Source organism: Peromyscus maniculatus, chromosome 17 (assembly GCF_049852395.1).
Source record: "Peromyscus maniculatus bairdii isolate BWxNUB_F1_BW_parent chromosome 17, HU_Pman_BW_mat_3.1, whole genome shotgun sequence".
NCBI classification, from domain to species: domain Eukaryota; kingdom Metazoa; phylum Chordata; class Mammalia; order Rodentia; family Cricetidae; genus Peromyscus; species Peromyscus maniculatus.
The window spans coordinates 46,605,362-46,625,543 of record NC_134868.1 but is presented as its reverse complement, the minus strand read 5'-3'; the positions used below and the strand labels follow the sequence as shown (position 1 = coordinate 46,625,543).

Below are 20,182 nucleotides of genomic sequence, written 5' to 3'. Positions count from 1 at the left end.
AGAAGTGGTCTAACTCTTGATCGGCGAGATTAACATCTCTAGCTGTGACTTTTGCTTAAACAGTTTGTAATTCCAGAAAATTTCTAAATATTCTCTATTGAAGGTCTTGGGCTAGACTCCCACAGTATAAAGGCAATTTTCTCACAACTCTTTAGAGATGGCTTTATATTGATATGAAAATAACAACTAAATAATCTCATTGGGAATGTTTTTCACAAGTAACAAATTATCCACCGATGCCCTGACACCTGTTAAAAACCATCTCCTTAACCAGCAGTGCACTTATTTGCCTGCACTTACGCTTGTAACAGCTTAGATGAAGGAAAAACACATTAATTTTAATCCTTAATATAATTCCAGAATATATTGTTTTCTTATAGTCAAATGCTTTCAATAACAAAAACAACCAAAAGAAATTAAGTTTTATTTCTACTGCTAGAAATAAGTAACATAGTATTCTTTACAACCCCCTACACATTAATATGGGCTTCAACATGAATATATTTTGATTCTACTTCCTTAAAAAGATGGGTTTTGTTTGTTTGTTTGTTTAAGACAGGGTCTTGGCTGGCCTCGAACTCCCAGAGATCCCTTACATCTGCCTTCAGAGTACTGGGATTAAAGGCGTTGTATCACAATGCCCAGCCTAGTCTGGTTAAGCAAGCATTTTCATCAGCAAACTTTTAGTGTTTTTCAGAAAGATCCTTAGTGCTAGATAAAATTTTTTATCAGGTCATTGGTCTGGACTGAGTTTATATTAGGCCCAGCAGAACAAACCAAAATCTAGTCACACATCAGTTAGCCAAAGGTAAGCTATTAAACTGTCTAAGAATTCGTGAGAATGAGAGACAATCTCTAGTTCTAGCTGGCATGGTAAGTTAAAGGCCCCCTGCTTTAACCTTCAGAAAAGATGTAACTAATGTTTTTTGTCTAGTTTCTACACTCTGGTCTTCAGTCTATGAAGCCAATCTCTATGTCCAGAATCACTGGAGCACTTATTATAAAATGTGGTATTGCCAATTCTGGAATCGGCTATAAAAGCCAGGTTAGAACTTTAAGCCTATTGTGATTTTTGTCTTTTATCCTAGGTATGACTATTTCCTAATGGTCTTTCTGAAGTTTTGTGCTTGGTTTTTGAGATGGGGTCTTGATATGTTTCCTAGTGGCTTTTTGAACACCCAAGGTGTGTATTAGACAATACACTATTGTAATTAGATTTCACAGCCATAATGACAAGAGAAACAGAAATTCTACTTAGCCCCCACTGTGTCAGAATTCTGAAGTAAGCAGCACAGGCATGTGAAGAATCCTTTCTAAAGCACAGGTGAACAACTTAGGCTACTGTCTTACTCCTGTTAACCATTTCTATTTCTGCTAGAAAACACCATGCCACTTGGGGAAGAGAAGGTTTCTTTCAGCTTACTGCTCTCTGGTCACAGCATCATCTGGGGGAAGGCCCGGCAGGAGCCTGGAGGGAACTAGAGCAGAGACCATGAAGGTAGGCTGCTTACTGGCTTGTTTCTCATGGCTTATAGCACAGTATTTATACAATGCAGGATCACCCAGGGGTGGCACAGACCACAGTGAGCTGGGGTCTCACACATCAATTACTAATCAAAAAAATGCATCACAGGTTTACCCACAGGACAATCTGGGAGGGGCATGGTCTCAATTAAGGTTCCCTTTTCAAATGACTCTAACTTGTGTTAAGTTGACAAACAAAAAACAAACAAAACAAAACAAAAACCTAACCAGGGAAGGCACAAGAAAAGTACTGATTTATGAGGCATCCCACAATTGCCCACACTTTATAGCTTTTGGTCTTACTGTTTTTCCCACTAATTTCTTAAGGTTTACACTGAGCAACAGAATGCCCAATTGGTACCTGATATGGAAAATAAGAATGGAAACACTTTGAAATAAAGGTTAAAAGGAGAGAAAAGTTTTCTTCTAGAGGCAATGTTATATTCACATGTTCAACAAATGTTTTCTGAAAATCCATAGAGCAAGATGGAGACGTGGAATATAAAGGCATTAGTAAATATTAAAGAGGGCCTGGACTAGGTTATGCTGAGAAAAAGGCAAACACCACAAAGGCTGAGGGTAAGTCCCGAAGCAGATGATGCCTGAGGATCAAGGGAGACACTGCAAAAGAATACTAGTGAGCACGGTCAGAGGGTACGAAGAGCCACGATCATTAGGGTCATATATACCGCTGTAAGCGCTGCAGCTCTTACCGTAAGTGAAATGGAGAAAAGCAACTAATAGGACTACAAGCCAAATTTAAAGTGTTGTGAACAGAAAAGCACTAAGGTGAAGAAAAATAAAGAACGGGAGGGAAATCTTGGCCAACTATTCACCAGATGGGATTAATATCTACAATCTTTAAAAATTAAGGGCTGGAGAGATGGCTTACTTCAGAGTATTGCCTGCTTTTCCAGAGGATTTGGGTTAGGTTCCCAGCACACACATGATGCATTTCACTCCAGTTCCAGGTGATCTGACACCCTTTTCTGGCCTCAGAAAGCACTGTGTGTACATGGTGCACAGACACATACAGACAAAACACCTATACACATAATAAAATAAAAACATTTAAGATCTTTCAGAAAGTTTAGTTAAAAACACTCAAAAAATGAGGGACTGGAGAGATGGCTCAGTGGGTGGAGGTGCCTATCACCAAGTCTGGTGACCTGAGTTCAATCCCAGTGACCGTATGCGGCAGAACCAAAGAATCAAGCTGATCTACACATATGTATGGTGGTATGCTCATGAGCATGTGCACACACACTAAATAAATCCAAAAAATTATTTCCCAAATTTAAACAACAAAATAGCAAACCATCTAATTGACAAAAAAGCCACAGAACTAAATAAATATTTTTCAAAAAAAGAAATACAAATAGCCAATAAATATTTTTAAAACTGGTCACACACTATTAGAAAGCAGAGAAATGAAAAAAAAAAAAACCCAACCATTTTCAATAATAAAGGGGCAAAGTATCCTTATTTTAGATGATGTGATTCTATACACAATACACTAAAGATTCTAAGAGAAAAAGGATCTGATAAACACTTCCAGGAAAGTGGCAGACAATATAATCAACACAAAAATAGTAGCCTTCCTATCTGACACAGCAAATGGTGAGGGAAAACAAAGGTGATTCACCAACAGATATCATAAGAAACTTGAAGGAAAGCAAGGTTGTTTTAGAAGAGACATTGGGGGCAGGGAGACAGAAAAGGCTACAGAAGTTTCCCATGTAAGAAATTTTGTATGGTATAAAACAAAAAACTAAACCCGGGGGCTCCCCTTTTGGACCTCCTCCCTCCTCAGGAGTCCCTCTAGCTTGTTTTTACACATGCCTGCTCTGTTCCAGAGGAAGAAAGGCAGAATAAGAATCACAGCAGAAGCAGGAGCTCCACTTCCTTAAGAGCTGTGGAGCATCCTCCTCCTCCTCAACATCCACCTCAGCATCCTCCTCAGTATCCTCCTCCCCAGCATCCTCCTCCTCCTCAACATCCTCCTCCCCAGCATCCTCCTCCTCGGCAGCATGGCAGCTCATGAACTTAGCTGGCAAAAAGGCGAGGATCAATTTCTTTCAGAAGATACAATGGTAAAAGAAACCCTACTGTTGAATAATCTGTCCCCATGAGAGCACTTTGTTCACGGTACTGAAAGGGCAAATAATCTCCACAAAAGCTCTAAATTGTAGGATAAGAAAATACGGTTAGAACAGTTCTGATTTCTTCAGATATACTGAAATGCCAACATTTGACATAACTTTGGATGTGTTTGCTACATTCAAAGATTTACTAAGACACATTTCTTAGTACTTTTGGGACAGCATTATGATAGAGTTTTCAGTGAATATGAGAAATTATTTCATTTATAAAATTATATGTCAAAGCCAAGAGTCACTGAAGCTTCTTGGTGGACATAAGACACAACTTCAAAACTGGACAACATTTAGTAGTAAATCCGAGAACCTCAAATCAATGACAAACCTATAACAAAAGTTGTAACATCTAGTTTGAGGTATTTTGTATTTTCAAAGTATTCATGGCCAACCTCAAAAAGATGCAGTCTATCTTGGACATCCTCAAGACCCAAACCTCCACCTAGTTCTTTGGTAAACTTCAGACAGGACCATGGAAAAGCAGTTCATGGGGGTGGGGGTGGGGGACCTACTTAAACAGATCAGGAATTTGAAGGGACCAGTTCAGCAGAATGGCACACATACAATAAACATCTAGAAGTCTGAGTCCAAACTCGGCATTTACTGCTAGCTATTGAACAGCAGACAGGCACTCTGTTTCAGGAGACGTCACTGCTCATCTGCTGAGTCAGTGGTTTTCAGTCCAGGTCAGACTGCAGGTGGTGGTGCTTGCACACTAGAGCACTTGTGGGCTTCCTCTGCTCTTCGCATCATTTCAGAATACAAAGACTCCATTAGTTTCAGGAATTCTGAACACAGCAGGCAGAATGAAGGCAAAGGGATGGCTGGGAGTAATGTAGAGAAGAGGGCATTGACCACAGCAGGCAACACCTAGATACATGTGGTCCTCTTTGGTGAAGACACCACACAGTATGGCATGCAGCACACTCCTAACATCTTAAAGGGACAGTGCCTGTTTTGGCTGAAGGGAAATGGTGTGTATAGAGCTCTGTTGGAGATCTGAGGGGAACTCTATCCATAGTGTGAGTTTTTGGAGCAGATAAAACTGATGTGAAAATTACTTGATACTGAAACTTAGCAACTTCCTCAAAATGTGGTTTCACAAGGCCCTAAAGAAAATATGCATTTGCTTTTCACAGCTTTCTAGAACTTTTTGACATGTGATTTTTCTTGAGATTGTGAACGTGGATATGTTGAAGGGTATATGTTAATTTTACTTTTTTTTTCCCTCCCCAAGACAGGGATTCTCTATGTAGTTCTGGCTGTCCTGAACTTGCTCTGAAGGTCAGACTGACCTCAAACTCACAGAGATCCTCCTGCCTCTGCCTGCCAAGTGCTGGGATTAAAGGTGTGCACCACCACTGCCTGGTTAATTTTACTTTCTAAAGGTACTGTAAAACAGTAGAGCTGGCAGTGATACTTTGCATTTTATTTTAACTCTGCTTACAGGTTTTCTTTTCTGAGTCTTCTAATATCCATTTCTTTCAAATGGTTAATGTATACAAAAGAGGAATGTTGCTGTAGTGGTCCCTAACTATTACCTAAAGCTGAGTTTTTGAAAAAACAAAAAACCAGAATGCTTACATGTAATTAAAATGCTTCCGATTACATGAAAATGCTGGGCTTAACATTTAAGGGTCACAGAATTAAAAGACAAAGTAAACCACTCCTTTGCATTTGATTATCTAATAGGTGCCACTGGCAGATGGAACTACTGGAGCTTCATCTTTTATGATTTCCTGCATAATACTGATCATATTCATTAAAAAATGACCCATGTTTGGCAGGTCTATGAATGATATACATTATGATAAGCCCATGTTGATTATTTGTGGAAAGGGCTTTGTAGGGGTTCTTTCTTAAGTAATCCAGTACAATAGGCATGAAATGGAATAATTAAAACTTTGGCCTTTCTTAGGGAGAGGTCTAACCATAAGTCTTCAATGTGGAAATTTAAAAAAAAGTTCTTGTGGTGGTTTGAATGAGAATGGCCCCCATAAGGCTCATTTATTTGAGTGCTTGGTCCCAGCTGGTGAATGGTTTGGGAAGGATTAAGAGGTGTGGCCTTGTTGGAGGAGTGTGTCAGTGAGGATGTGCTTTGAGGTTTCAAAAGCCTACATCAGGCCCAGTCTCTCCCTCCAACTTGCAGACAAGATGTAAGGTCTCAGCTACTGCTCCAAAGCCATGTCTGCCTGCCTGCTACCAGTGCTCCCCACCAAGATGGTCACAGATTCACTTCTGAAATTGTAGCAAGCTCCCAATTAAATACACACACACACACACACACACACACACACACACACACACACACACTGCTTTGGCCATGGTGTGTCTTCACAGCAAAAGAAAAATAATCAAGGGAGTCCTGTGCAAATTATTATACAGCAAATTATTAGTATTCAGAAGTCACTGAGCTGGTGGAATGGCTCACAGGGTAAAGATGACTACTGTAAAAACCTGATGACCTGAACTTGATCCTAAGAACCCACTGCAGAAGGAAAGAACTGACTTCTAAAATTGTCCTCTGACTTCTAAAATTGTCCTCTGACTTCACATGCACACACACTGTGGTATGTATGCACCCATACAAACAATAATAAATAAAATAATTTTAATATATTTTAAAAAGGTAACCAATTTTTATCAATTTTTTGAGGGTGACCTCAACAAGCAACATCTCCAAAACTGTATCTACATAAAGTTATTAGAATGGTATCTGTCCATTTTGGTGACATGAAGATCATAAGTAACAACTCATCAGAGTATGCTAGTGCCAATTCAACATAGCAATTAAGACATCTATATAATTATTCTTTGCGATCCTGTCTAATTAAATACCCACTGGCCGATAAAACAAGCCTTCCAACAGATGTTTTGCAAGACTTGAGGACTTCTTCAAGGAGCACAAGTCAGACAACCTACTCTAGAAAATATAGACATATTTCATTTTGTTTAATTTAAATGAAGTCTATAAATTTTTTGAGGCTGTCTTTACTGGAATCTGTATAAAATAACTCATGATTCTAATAGAAATAGAAAAATTATTCTGATCTTGAAATAATCCCTTAGGTAGGCTGGGCAGAGCTAAGCATTCTGGACTTTGTGGTCAAGTGCTGTGTGTCCGGATTTAGTGTGAAAACAGTTATTACAACCAAATGGAAGGAAAGTCTCCTTGTCAAGCTAGTTCTTAGGATGTCAAACAAGAAAACAGCTTCCACCTTGGCAACCATAGGGTAGCATTAAAGATGTTCATAAGGAAGATGTGGGCGTGTGATGTGCCAAAGAAAACACTAACATAGGAGAGGCGGAAGACAGGTAAGACTTTCTGGTTTTGTCTTTAAACAAACCAACGTAAACACAAAGTTCAAAAGCTGCATTTTAGGTATGATCATTTAATACACTCAAATTATTACATTGGAAGTAGTTTCTTCTTATATTATAATGGTTTAATTTTACTTAGGACAGCTATCTGATTTTTTTAAACCCTTTAAACATGTGGGAGAGCCAGTGAGCTGGCTCAGTGAGTAAAGTATTTGCTATAGAAGCCTGACAACCAGAGTTCAATCCCCAGACTCCAAGACAGAGGAGAGAACAGACTCCCCAAAATTGTCCTCTGACCTCTACATGTGCACTATGTCACATATGCAGTACTCTGCATATGTGCGTGCGCGCGCGTGCGCGCGCGCACACACACACACACACACACACACACTGAATTATTAAAAATGTAAGAGAGGTATACAGTTGTTAATTTATTAGTGCCATATTATTCTCCTGAGGAACAATGAATTTATTAAAATACCTAGCAGACTTTGTAATTTAAGTTAAAATAAAATTTTGTTGAGAAAGTTTTAAAAAGAAAACAGGCCTGGTGAAATGGTTCAGCAGCTCAGAGCACTTACTGCCTCATCAGAGCTTGCATCCCAGCATCCCTATCAGGCAGATGAGGAGTTCAACCTGTTACTCCAGCTCCAAAGGGCCTGATACTGTTTCTAGCTTCCTTTGGTGTACACACACACACACACACACACACACACACACACACACACACACACACAGAACAAATGCTGGCAAAGATATGGACAAAAGGAACCTTTACACGTTGCTGGTGGGTAAACTGGTAGAGTCACTGTTAAAATCAGCACACAAGTTTCTCAAAAAACTAAAAATAGATCTCCCATATCACCCAGCTGTTCTACCCTAGGGATTTACCTGAAGTACTCATATCAACACATCACAGAGATAATTCTACATCAATGCTTATTACAGCACTATTGCAAACATGTAAGTTATAGAACCAACCTTGAGTAAAGAAAATGTGCTATGCATAAATTGGTTATTCAGTATCAAATGGTTAGCCCTAAAAACATAAATACAAGTTACATTATATAGACTGAGCAAGTTATATTTATGAATATAGATGTGTATATATATGTATATGTGTGTGTGAATGTAACAACATTAATAAAAAAGGCTATTTATTTGAAAAAGAACAAGGAGGCATATGTGGGGTTTGGAGGGAGGAAATGGAAGGGAAAATGATTTAATTATATTATGACATCAAAAATAAAAAAATGTACTTGTAACATCTACAAAAAAGCAAGTATGGTATATATACACAATGAAATTGTTTTTCAGCATAAAGAATAATGAAGTCATACCCTTTGTAGCAAAAAGGATGCAACTAGAGAAAATGAATTAAGTCGATATCAGACAGACAAATATTTTCCTCTCTTTGGTTCCTAAACTTTACATTGATACATAAAATCATGTATGTAGTGACATGGAGTAAAACTATCTAGGGAATTAATGGGAGGGAGAGTGATGAGAAATCATAGAACAGGAAGGAATGAGGGGAGAAATATGTTCAATATGTATATAACACGGTACTATAGACAAGGCATATGCACAGCGGAAATTAAAAAGCAAAAGTAAATAAAAGGCAGAAGGAACTTAAACTTAGATCTGTGCAATGTATTAACTGTTCCTAAGCATCTGCACTGCAGGCACATCAAACCACAAGTTTGGCCAGGTGTGGTGGCACAGTTTGAATTCCTGCACTCAGGAAGCAGAGGCCGGTAGAGCTCTGGGGTTCAAGGCCAGCCTGATCTGTATACTGAGTTCCAGGACTGCCAGGGCTATAAACAGAAAGAAATCCTATATCACACAAAACAAAACAAACAAGTAAACAAACAAATCACAGGTTTCACAGCATGAACCATCAATTACGGTCTCATAAGAAATGCTATACTTTTTAGGGAACTAGAAGCAAGGCTGTCCAGGTTTCAAATGAACCTTTCTCAGTGAGTTCGAGGCTAGCTTAGTTCCAGGATAGCCAGGACTGTTACACAGAGAAACTCTGTCTCAAACCCCTAACCCGCAAAAAAAGAAAGAAAGGTGTGCCTATGTCCTGAAAAAGGTTGCATGCATGCTAAATTATAGAAGAAAGTAAAAACTATAGTTTTCAAACATGTGTCCCCATTCTAAACACACAAAAAAGGTTTTCTAAAACATTTTAGCTACTCCTCACATGTATAAATCATTTAAGTAACTGGAAGGTAATAATATCAAGCATTAATTTAAAGATGATACTGATTTTCAACAGAACTAGAGAAAAATCCCACAGTCATATATAAATCTTTTAATATCAGCTGATAAGTACTTAGGGCTTCAAAGTATAAAATCATCTAAAAATCATGCCAAACCCAATTCACACATAATGCTTTAAATTAAAAAAAAAAAAATCCCTGGGCCAGGCACACAGGGTACATCTTTATTCCCAGCATTCGGGAAGCAGATACAAGGCAGACTCTGTGGATTCCAGGCAACCTGGTCTACATAGCAAGTTCCAGGCCAGCCAGGGCTACATAGCGAGATACTGAATTTGATATCATTATGTTTTCAAAGTATGTAGCAAAGAAGAATCAGATATATTGCATACACCTCAAATAACATTTCATTCTTTTAGTCATGAGCACTCACAACAACAGTTGAATTAGAGAAAGTTACTAATATCTGACTATTTGAAACTGCAAAGAATGGGCCAGGCAGTGGTGGTGCACACCTTTAATCCCAGTACTTGGGAGACTGAGGCAGGCAGATCTCTGAGTTTGAGGTCAGCAAGGTCTACAGAGTGAGTTCCAGGAAAGCCAGGGCTACACAGAGAAACCCTTCTCGAAAAGCAAAGCAAGCCGGGTGGTGGTGGCGCACGCCTTTAATCCCAGCACTCGGGAGGCAGAGCCAGGCGGATCTCTGTGAGTTCGAGGCCAGCTGGACTACCAAGTGAGTCCCAGGAAAGGCGCAAAGCTACACAAAGAAACCCTGTCTCGAAAAACCAAAAAAAAAAAAAAAGCAAAGCAAAACAAACAAAAGAAACTGCAAAGAATGGTAATTTCATATGGTTCAAAAAATTATGTATTTTCTTAGTTGTTAGGATGCCAGAAAGAAAACAAGCTTCCTGGCTCTTCACAGATCTTAACAAACTTAGACTGTGTGTTTCCAGGACAGAGGAGGTCATAAACAATCAATCAAATACATAACATAAGATATTACATAGTTCAGAGAATAATACACGAAGTTAAGGGAACAGAGAATATATGACAATTGCTGTATCACACTGGTGGTCAGGGAAGATCTCAGTGCTAAGGTTAGAGTGATGTTCTACAAGAGACAGCATTCTCAGTTTGTCCTATAATGACAAAATCTGGTTATCAACCTAAGTTGGAATAACAATCACAGTCCCAACTAAACTTATAACCAATCTATACCTAAGTACATGCCATCAGAACTCTCATTCCACGTGCAACCCAAGTTCACACACATTTTGTTATAGTTTAGATCTGAAATGATCTCCAAAGTTGCACGTATAGGTTTGGTCCCTGGCTTGTGACTGCTGAGATGGTGGACCCTTCATGAAGTAAGGCCTATGGAATAGGAAGCTAGATTACTGGAGGGCTTACCCTGGAAGGAACTTCGTAGGGCCTCTACAACATCCTGTTTTGCTTCTTCTTCTTTTAAAATGTACTTTATTTCATCATATGGATGTTTGGTTTGAATTTATGTATGTGCACCATATGCATGCCTGGTGCCCAGGAGGCCAGAAGAGGGCACTGGATCCCCTGGGCCTGGAGTTACTAATGGCTGTGAGCCACCACGTGGGAGCTGGGAACCAAAGCTGCGTCCTGGGCAGGAACATCAAGTGCTCCTTGCCACTAAGCCATCTCTCCAGCTCCCAATTAGCTTCTTGACTGCTGGGAGGGAAGCTGCTGCTTCTGCCCATGCTCCCACCATGGTGCTGCCCTGTCAGAGGCCCAAGAGCACCGGGACAACTGATCAAGGGATGGAATACCCCAAACTGTAGACCAAAAATAAACCCTTCTTTCATATGAATTGATCACCTTAGGTATTTTGTCAATGAGAGAAAAGCAACTCTCACACTTCAACTTTTTTAATCCTTTTCAGTCCAAGAAAGGTTTCTATGTAAGACCACACATAAAGACAAGTAACTTATTCTTACATCTTTTGAAGAACCTGGGACATCACAACCCCATTCGTTAAATCTTCCACGGTCTGGCATGGTGTATCCACATTAAAGGTCTGGATCTGAAGAAAAAAAAAGATCCAATGGTTAACTATATTAAGATTTCTTAGGGATGTATGTGCGTATGTGCGTGCGTGCGTGCGTGCGTGCGTGCGTGTGTGTGTGTGTGTGTGTGTTTTATATTATCTTATCTCGGAGGTTGAAATAAAAATTTTAATCATCATAAATTTCTTCCCACATAGGCAAAAGAGAAATTGTGGTAGATATTGGCTGACTTTTCATCACACTACTCACAGATGACAGTCTAAGATGATGGTGCTGGGCGGTGGTGGCGCACGCCTTTAATCCCAGCACTCGGGAGGCAGAGCCAGGCAGATCTCTGAGTTCGAGGCCAGCCTGGGCTACAGAGTGAGATCCAGGAAAGGCGCAAAGCTACACAGAGAAACCCTGTCTTGAAAGACAAACAAACAAAAGAAGATGATGGTAACTTCAGCCCCTCTAACAGTGATGACTGACTCAAGAATAATAAGGGCAAAAACAGTATGGACCAAAGAGATACTTGTTGGAGAGCAGAGTCAATTTCTTATTAATGTGAACTTTTGTGCTTCATCAATTACTGTAGTAATCATAACTACTTCAGGGAATAATTTCTTTAAATTTTTGTTTATTATTATTATTATTATTATTATTATTATTATTATTATTATGTATGTGCATGTGTGAGTGCCACAGTATACATGTGGCGGTCAGAGGACAACTTGTGGGAGCTGGTTTTTTCCTTCTATCAGGTGGTCCAAGGGATTGAATGCAGATCATGAGGCTTGGTGACAGACACCTTTATCTGAGATCTCGTACTCAAAGGCAAAAATCTTTTTATATGGATACAGAATTCATCTTTATCATCATTAAGTTGGATACTCAATTCATTTCAATTTCAAATATATACTGAATTACAACTAACTTTGTATTGGTTAAGAGAAATTTAAGAAATGAACCCAAGAAGGGCCTAAGGGCATGCACCTGTAATTCCAAGACTTGCAAAGTGGAGGCAGAAATTCAGGGGTTCAAGGCCACCTGATACCAGAAAGGAAGTAAGCCAATAGTTATCAGCCAACTGATAACCAGCAGTCCAAGCCGGATTTAAAAGGAAATAAATCACTGAGGATAACAAATGAAGGGTGTCCTGATACAGGTCTTTTAATTTGGTGGAAGTATTGTGGGATATACAGACAAAGATTCCCATTAAGAAGATATGTGGCAGGAATGAAAAGGAGCCTGGTATAGAAAGGTGGAAATCATAGGAAGAAATGGAACAGAGAGAAGTATAAAACACGTGAAAGAACTAAAAGAAGTATCATTAGGCAAGACTAGATAGGCCACATCTGGAATTTATCTTAAGAATAATGGTAGTTTGTAAATAAAGGTTTTCAAGCAAGAAAGTGATCTGAACTGTACAAACCAAACTGGATGCAATATGAAGGAAATACTGGAAGGAAAGAGGCAGACAAGTCTGCTGTGGCAGTCTGTAACACTGAGGAGGCTAAACCAGATCGAAACAATGGAAATACGAGATAACACTCAGATGACCACCTTTCTTTTTTATTTATTGGATTAGGAAAAAACTGCCAGGTTAAATGTATATTTATTTTTAAGTTTTTAAAAAAATACCTGTTGCCAAATAAACCATGAAACAATAAACTACTACTAAAAATGCGTGAATATCTGTTTCTCTGCATCATACTATCCATAAAAGTTGGGGTCTCATGTAGCCCAGGCTGCCCTCCAACTCATTATGTATCAGAGGTCATGGTGACCTTGAGCTCCTGATTCTCCTGCCTCCACTCCCAAGCGCTGAGAGAAGTTATAGTTATAACTTCCCGGTTTATATAGGGCAGGAGTCTTTCAGGTAATGATGATTATGGCAGCAGAAGCTAAGGGATTTATGTCACAGGTTCTTATAGAAAGTAGTTTTTAGTCAGACAAGAATTTGGGAGATAAGAAGGTCCTAACAAATACACACAGAGTCTTGACTTTAAAAAAAAAGTTAGGAAATAAGCCAGGCATGGTAGCATATACTTTTAGTTCCAGTTACTGAGGAGACTGAGGGAAGAGGATCGATTTTAGTTCAATGCTAGCCCCGAAATATAGTGAGACTCCATGGGGGGATGGGGGTGGGGGACCAGAAAATGAGTAAAAGGCACAAATGAAACAAGTGAAGATCATCTCAGTCTGATTTTAAACTTTATTCTATCTGTAACTGTCTCCATACTGGTAAGTTAAAAAAAAAAGTACCCGTTTTCATTTTATAGGTACTAACTTAATGGCCCATTTAAAAGCTATCTCTTTTTGTGGGTTTATACATGGAAAAAAAGAGATGAAACAGCAACAATCACATATTACATCTTAATCACTTGGTGCACACCCCAAAATAAGGGGCTTACCAATTAAGCTCAGTGAACACTGCCTGGAATGTAATGCATCAATTCTAGTCCTTAGTTTTACTACTAATTTATCACATAACCTGGGATATTTTACCTCATCTCTTTTACTATCAGCTTTTTCCATATAAAAATTGGGGGTATTAATATTAGCAGTTTCCAAACCTAGGTGTGCATGATAGTCATCTGGGAAATTTTCGTTTTGGAAACATTTCTTAGATCCACAAAATGAATCATAATCCCTGTACGATGTGTTTAGGATGCTACAATCCCCCACCCCACCCTCAGGTGTGGTGCATGTTGCTGGAGAAGTGAACCCAGAGCCTTGCACATGCTAGGTAAACACTCCCTACTGAGCTATCACCCTACCTCTTGTAGAATTCTGAGCTTGCTTGCTTTCTTTTAATGTGTAGGGGTGTTTTGCACACATGTAAGTCTATGCACTGTGCATGCAGTGCCCTCAGAGGCCATCCTATCTCCTAGAACTGGAGTTACAGACTGCTGTAAACTGCCATGTAGGTGCTAGAAATTGAACTGGGTCCTCTGGAAGAACAGCCATTACTCTTAACTGCTGAGCCATCTCTTTTGCCCTCTTGTAAGTTTCCAAAACAGAATCTTGCTAATAGCCTTGAACTCACTCTGTAGTTTCTACAAACTTTCAACCTGCAATCCTCCTGCCTCAGCCTCCTGAGTAGCTGAGATTATAGATCTGTGCAAACAAGTTAATCTCTGTTAATCTACTTTAATAAATGAATCAAATAATCCTATGTACCTGGGCAGTTTTAGCATCTGGAAACCTTTAAAGTAGGATGAAGGTTAAGGAATCAAGCCCCTATCCCTCCTACCTCAAGCTGGGAATGGAACTCAAGTCTTGTCATGCAAGGCGAGTGTTCTAGTATTGAGTTACATTCCTACTCAGGGTTACAAAATTGCTCCTGGTCAGTCAGAAGAAACAACTCAATAAATCAAATAGGTTTTTTTTTCCCCCTGAGACAGAGTTTCATGTATCTGAGGCTGGCCTAGAACTCACTATCAAAGACAGGATGACCTTAAACTCCTCGATCCTCCTGCCTCCACCTCCTGATTAGAATTAGAGGTGGACTGCTGAGATTATAAGTGTGCACCACCACATCTGGTTACACAGGCTTTGTGTAAGTACTCTACAAACTGGAGTACGAGCTCAGCCCAAAGGAAGGAATTTTAAAGAGTAATTTAACACAGCATGTGCGCCCACCTTTGATTTTTAAGATGGAGCTTCTAAACAATTGTTTTCTGTTTTAGCCTTCAGGTGCATAGCTACTTAGAAGAGTTTAACAATGTTCACCTCTGCTTTCAGTACTGACAGATCTCAATTAAGAAATAAACTTATCATCCTATGAGGTCTGAGTTGTGACATTTCAGGATAGTTATACAGTAAAACAGAAAGATAATTGCACTTAACTGTGTTAAAGCACAAATTCTACCTGAAGGGTCACAACCTTTCTTGTAATTTCAAGAAGCTCTGAGAACACATTCCAACCCTCCCCTCGCCCGCAAAAGCATCAGAAAAGCATGAGATCATGTGGAATCAGCAACTTTAGGGCAGTGGTTCTCTACCAGGAGTGATGTTCTGCTCCCTAGGAGAGCCTGGAATAGCAAGGTAAGTACTATTATTTTGTAAACAGCAATGCTTCTATTAAATACCCTACAGTGCACATGACAGTGCCCCTAACAATTACTGAGTCCAAAAATATCAAACAGCAGTGAGCTTAAAACTTGCTCTAGAGCAATAGTTCTCAAATGTCGTCTTGAGTACTAACTACCCATCACCTGGGGAAAATGACAGAACTGCAACTCTCAGCTCCAATCCCAGACCTAGAAACTCTAGCCCCAGGGCCTAGTAAACTGGTTTGATAAAGGTTCCAGGTGATGCTGATCAATGATAATGGATGAAAACCACTGCCATGGAGGAGCCAGCAACCACCATGCTACTCAGACATTTTCCCTCAAGGGCTTTAAACCTTTGTACATCAGAGATTCTTTATTCTCCCATCAGAGGGTCAAATTTGTTGGTAAGGATGGAGTTAGGCAAAAGGAAGGAAAACAGAATGGGAGAGATTCTAAACGTTAGTTGCTTCTCATAGGTTCCCAAATAAGTAAGGTAGTATGAAAACAAGGACACACAAGGATTGTGGCGTTTCACAGAAGTGAACCACAACTAGGATTCTTTTCCCATTAGTCTCATGTCATTATCTGACAGCATTCTAGATTCTTTTCAAATATGTGTTTAGACTAAGTATAAGTTCTGCCTGAATGTATGGGCACCACGTGCATGCCTGGTGCCTGTGGAGGTCAGAAGAGGTCATCGGATCCCTGAACTGGGGTGGTGGATGGGTGTGAACCATGTGGGTTCTGGGAACCAAATCAGGGTCCTCTGTGAGGGCAACACAAGCTCTTAACTGTGGAGCTATCTCTCCCAGCCCCTCTGGAGTCTTGTGTTCCAGTTTCTTGGGTAACTGGATGGAATTATATAACTCAGTTGTACGGTACACGCACAAGGTTTAATCCTCAGCACCATAAAACAAACAATCAACTAAGACCTGAGAGAGTGCAGTCTTTTCATCATGATTCATGCAGAGTTCAAGAAGCTGGGCCTGGGCAGTGCCAGATTTGGTCACCCCTCTTTAAGCTGGTAGTCATAGGGGGTCCTATGGATCCATAAAACAATAAAGGCTATTGTCACTGCTCTTAGTTACCCACCAGAACTTGGAAGAAAGACCCTATTGCTAAAGACACTACATTCTTGAGCCAGAGGACATGGAGAAATCAAACTGGTATTGACCTTGAAGCTTAATCCCTACGGGCTAGCTTTCATAGTGCTACATGGTGCTATGCAGGCTGCTGGGAGAGAAGAATAATCAACATCTTACCCAGCTGTGAACCTGAAAGTTACAATGACAAACGGGTTGATAAAAAATGTCCACTGGTGCAATCGTGGCATCAGTGTTATGGGAGTAAGCAATTGCTTTCTGGTTGGCTATAAGGCTCACTTCACAAACCAGAGTTCATGCTTTATGTTGTTAACTGGGCCAAGAACACGTGACTGGGCAGGTCACAGACTCCAGGAGAGAACTTACTATTATTTTGCCAAATGGACAAGGTATCAAACTGCCCTCTAAACACTTATCTTTATACCCACTGAATAGTGCAGCTCCCAACCCTCATCGGAGAAGCTTATTGCTGCAGTAGAGGGTAATTAATATGGAGACTCACAACTGATCAGAGTACAGAAACTAAGAAACTGTCCAGTGCTCAACTCTAAATGGGACACCTCAATCACAGACCCTCTTCTTAAGACTCTAGAGATCATTGAAGAAGAGGGGGCAGAAAGACTCTAAGACCAGAAACTGTAGAGAACTGCTGCAAAAACATGTTTTCTGGATATGAAGGGGATGGTGTGAATGAGAATCTACAATGGCTGTGCTGTGGCTGTATGCCCAAGACCTGCACAAGCTCCAGTTAGCCAAAATTCTAGAATGAATGGAGAGGAGGTCATGTTGCTGAGAAGCTACTGGCAACTGACAGCTGCTGGAGGAGGAAGAGTCAGTCTGTTTTCTTCAGAGTGCAGTCCCTAAGTTACTCAAGCTCCAGCAAACCGTCCTACACCCACATATACACTGTCAACACTAAATGGACTCAATAGGTTAAAAAGGAAAAAAGAGCATTATGAACTCGAGAGGGACAAGCGGTGGTGAAACAGAGTTGGAGGGGAGGAGTCAATCTGACCAAAACACATTAATCCATAGATAAAATTCTCAAAAGTCCAAATAATAAGAAAGAACTGACTAAATAAGCCAATGCCTTCCACAAAGGCTGTGATACGTGCGCGCGCATGCGCGCGCACCCCCCAAATAAATACTAAAAATTTTAAAAATAAAATGATCGTTGTTTAAAAAAAAACAACAGGCTATGGAAATGGCTCAGTGGGTGAGGGTGCTTACCACAGCAGGCTGGTTGGTGACTTGCAACCTGAGTTTGTTGCTTGGCAAACCATGGAAGGGCACCAACTCCAAAAAGCTGACTCTTGACCTCCACGTGCATGTGGCGGCAACTATGCCTATACGTGCACATCACAACCACACACGACAATACCTTCTTAAAAGAGACTGGCAGGCATAACAGCACAGGGGTACGCTGTAAGCACACTCTGCTTGCTATATACTGACTGCGAATAAAACATTTTCCATCTTTTTCGTGCCGGCCAGTGGTGATGGTGCACACCTTTAATCGAAGCCCTCAAGAGGCAGAGGCAGACAGATCTCTGTGAGTTCAAGGCCAGCCTCGTCTACAAAGCAAGTTCTAGGACAGTCAGGGCTACAAAGAAAAACCTTGTCTCAAACAAACAAAAAGCAAACAAACAAACAAAAACCATTTCCCATCTTTTCAAAAGTCCTCCTGGTTTAAATAATAGTCTGGAAAGTTGACGGAGGCTTAGCTACATTACACAACATATCACCACCATCCTACTTGATGCACAGCAGGGAAGCTTATCTTCTTGCTTGAAGTTAGAACTTACAGAGTATGTTAACTATGCATCATTTCAAACAACCTGAAATTAAAGGAATGATCTAATGCAAAACCAAACCATAGAGCTCTGCATTGTATAAAGTTTATGTTTCAAAGGACGATACCCGGATTATAAAAAAAAACTTCAAGCTGGGTGTAGTGATGCAAGTTTATAATCCTAGGACCCAGGAAGCTGAGGCAGGAAGATTGCTATAAATTCAAGATCACAGTTTGAGGCCAAAAATGGGCTACACAGCAAGACCCTACCGCAAACACACGCACATCTTTGGATTCTACCTTTGTTACATTTATTACAACCAACCTAAGTTTTAACAGTTTTCGAACTTCTCAGCAGTGACCCTGCACAAAACAGTGATGGCTAGCTTCCAGAGACCGGATCCTCTAACCCAAGACACTGTTCAACAGAATTTCTTTTTATGTTTGCATTTTACCTTTAAAGTGAATTGGGGGACGGGGGAGTGGAGAGCTTAGTGCTAAAGCCTTCACTCAGCACGCAGGAGGTCCAATCACCACCATCTCCCCCAGTAAGCAGACAAAATTAACACTGGTCATAGTAACCTTCGTAAATATATGTGTTCTTCTAAAAAGGACGGTTAACAATTTTTAGCCATAAGCAAAACGAATGTTCTCAGGGGGATACTTGGTTTATCCCATGGCTCTGCATATGCCTGTACCCACTTCCAACCAGCCTACTAAAAACAGAAACAAACACGGGTTAACTGCCCAGCTAATGAAAACGGCTGCTTAAGCCATGACTATTGACATTAAAATCCAACGTCTTTACTTTAAAATTCGATAACCTTAACTCTTATCAATTCCAAATTAGAATCTCACGTTGCTTTAAAAAAAAAAAAGTGTTTCAGTTCCATTACTAATTCCCTAAATCCTCCCAGCTTAAAAAAAAATTTTTTTTTAAATCCTTGGTTCCTTTATAAGTACCATCACATCCTTTACTTTATAACAGTCAAAATGCATCTCGCATTTCAAATGTTCTGCCTCTGGGTGATTCTTCATGTTTTGTCTACCCACCCTCCAATGTACGATTTTTCCAATGGGCAGGGCTTCATCCCTCAAGGGGCTCCGCTCCATCCTGGCTGAACGCTACAACAAAGGCGAGCAGCGTCGTAACCAGGGGTCCCGAGTGCCTCTACCGGGCGCCCAGGCAGAACCGACGCTTTGGATCACGGGGAGCTGGGGAGCGAAGCGCCAGCGCCTCATCCCTGCACGCAGTCCTAATTACAGTGTCGCCTGCACCCCATCATTAGCCCCCACCGGGCAGGTTTCCTCTCGGACAGCAGCCAACCTCTCGGGCCGGACAAGTTCCTCCTGGACCCTGCTGGGCCCAGCCTGCCTGAGCCCGGCCGCTCCCTTGGCTGACCCTGACCCGGCCCGCGGGTGTAGACGCGGCCCGCACCGGCTGCTCAGCTCCGCCCGTCGCAAGCCCCGGATGTGACGGCAGGTCGCCCGGGGTGCTCGCCCCTCGGGACGAGCCCCGGTGTCCTGGGGGGAAGGTTGGCGGAGTTTTTCCCCACCGGCCCGCTGCCGCCCCAACCACGTACCCAAGTGAGCAGGCTCTCGCACAGCTCCACCCGCTCCACCGACTCCACGTTAAACATCTTCCTTGAGGTGGCCGCAGCGCCTCCCCCGACCAACCAGAAGCCGCGGCGGCCGGCCGTTCAGCTCGGGGTTGGGTCCGAAGCGTCGGGCAGCCGACCGGCGTCTGGCGGACCTTCTCTTCCGTCCGGCCGCTCCCGAGGCGCGGACGCTGGCAGGAGCTCCGCACTGTCACCGGCCCCTCCCTCCTTTCCCTCCCTGCCCTCCCTCCCTCCCGGGCTCGGGGCCGCGCGCCCTCCGCGCGCGCGCGCGCCCGGCGCCGCCCGCCCACGCCCTCCTGCGCGGGCGCAGCCCTGCGCGAGCAGAAAGCCCAGGCGCCACTGCGCACGCGCGCGCTCGGCCCG

General features: G+C 41.5%; 1 protein-coding gene across 3 annotated transcripts in view; it reads right to left on the bottom strand.

The window, feature by feature from the left end:
- Hook3 (hook microtubule tethering protein 3) overlaps nt 1–20,054 on the bottom strand; it is a 91,921-nt gene extending 71,867 nt beyond the window's left edge. For 2 of the 3 annotated variants that reach the window (XM_042262829.2, XM_076553588.1), the window contains exons 1-2: nt 19,254–19,662; nt 11,197–11,282 (exon numbers count right to left, since the gene is read on the bottom strand). In XM_042262829.2, coding sequence (XP_042118763.2) covers nt 11,197–11,282; nt 19,254–19,313 — 146 coding nt within the window. In that variant the 5' untranslated portion in view covers nt 19,314–19,662. Of the gene's footprint in view, nt 1–11,196; nt 11,283–19,253; nt 19,663–19,783 lie in introns of those variants that run through there. The other variant, XM_006982931.4, reaches the window with a different exon arrangement.
- Nucleotides 20,055–20,182: the final 128 nt, after the last annotated feature.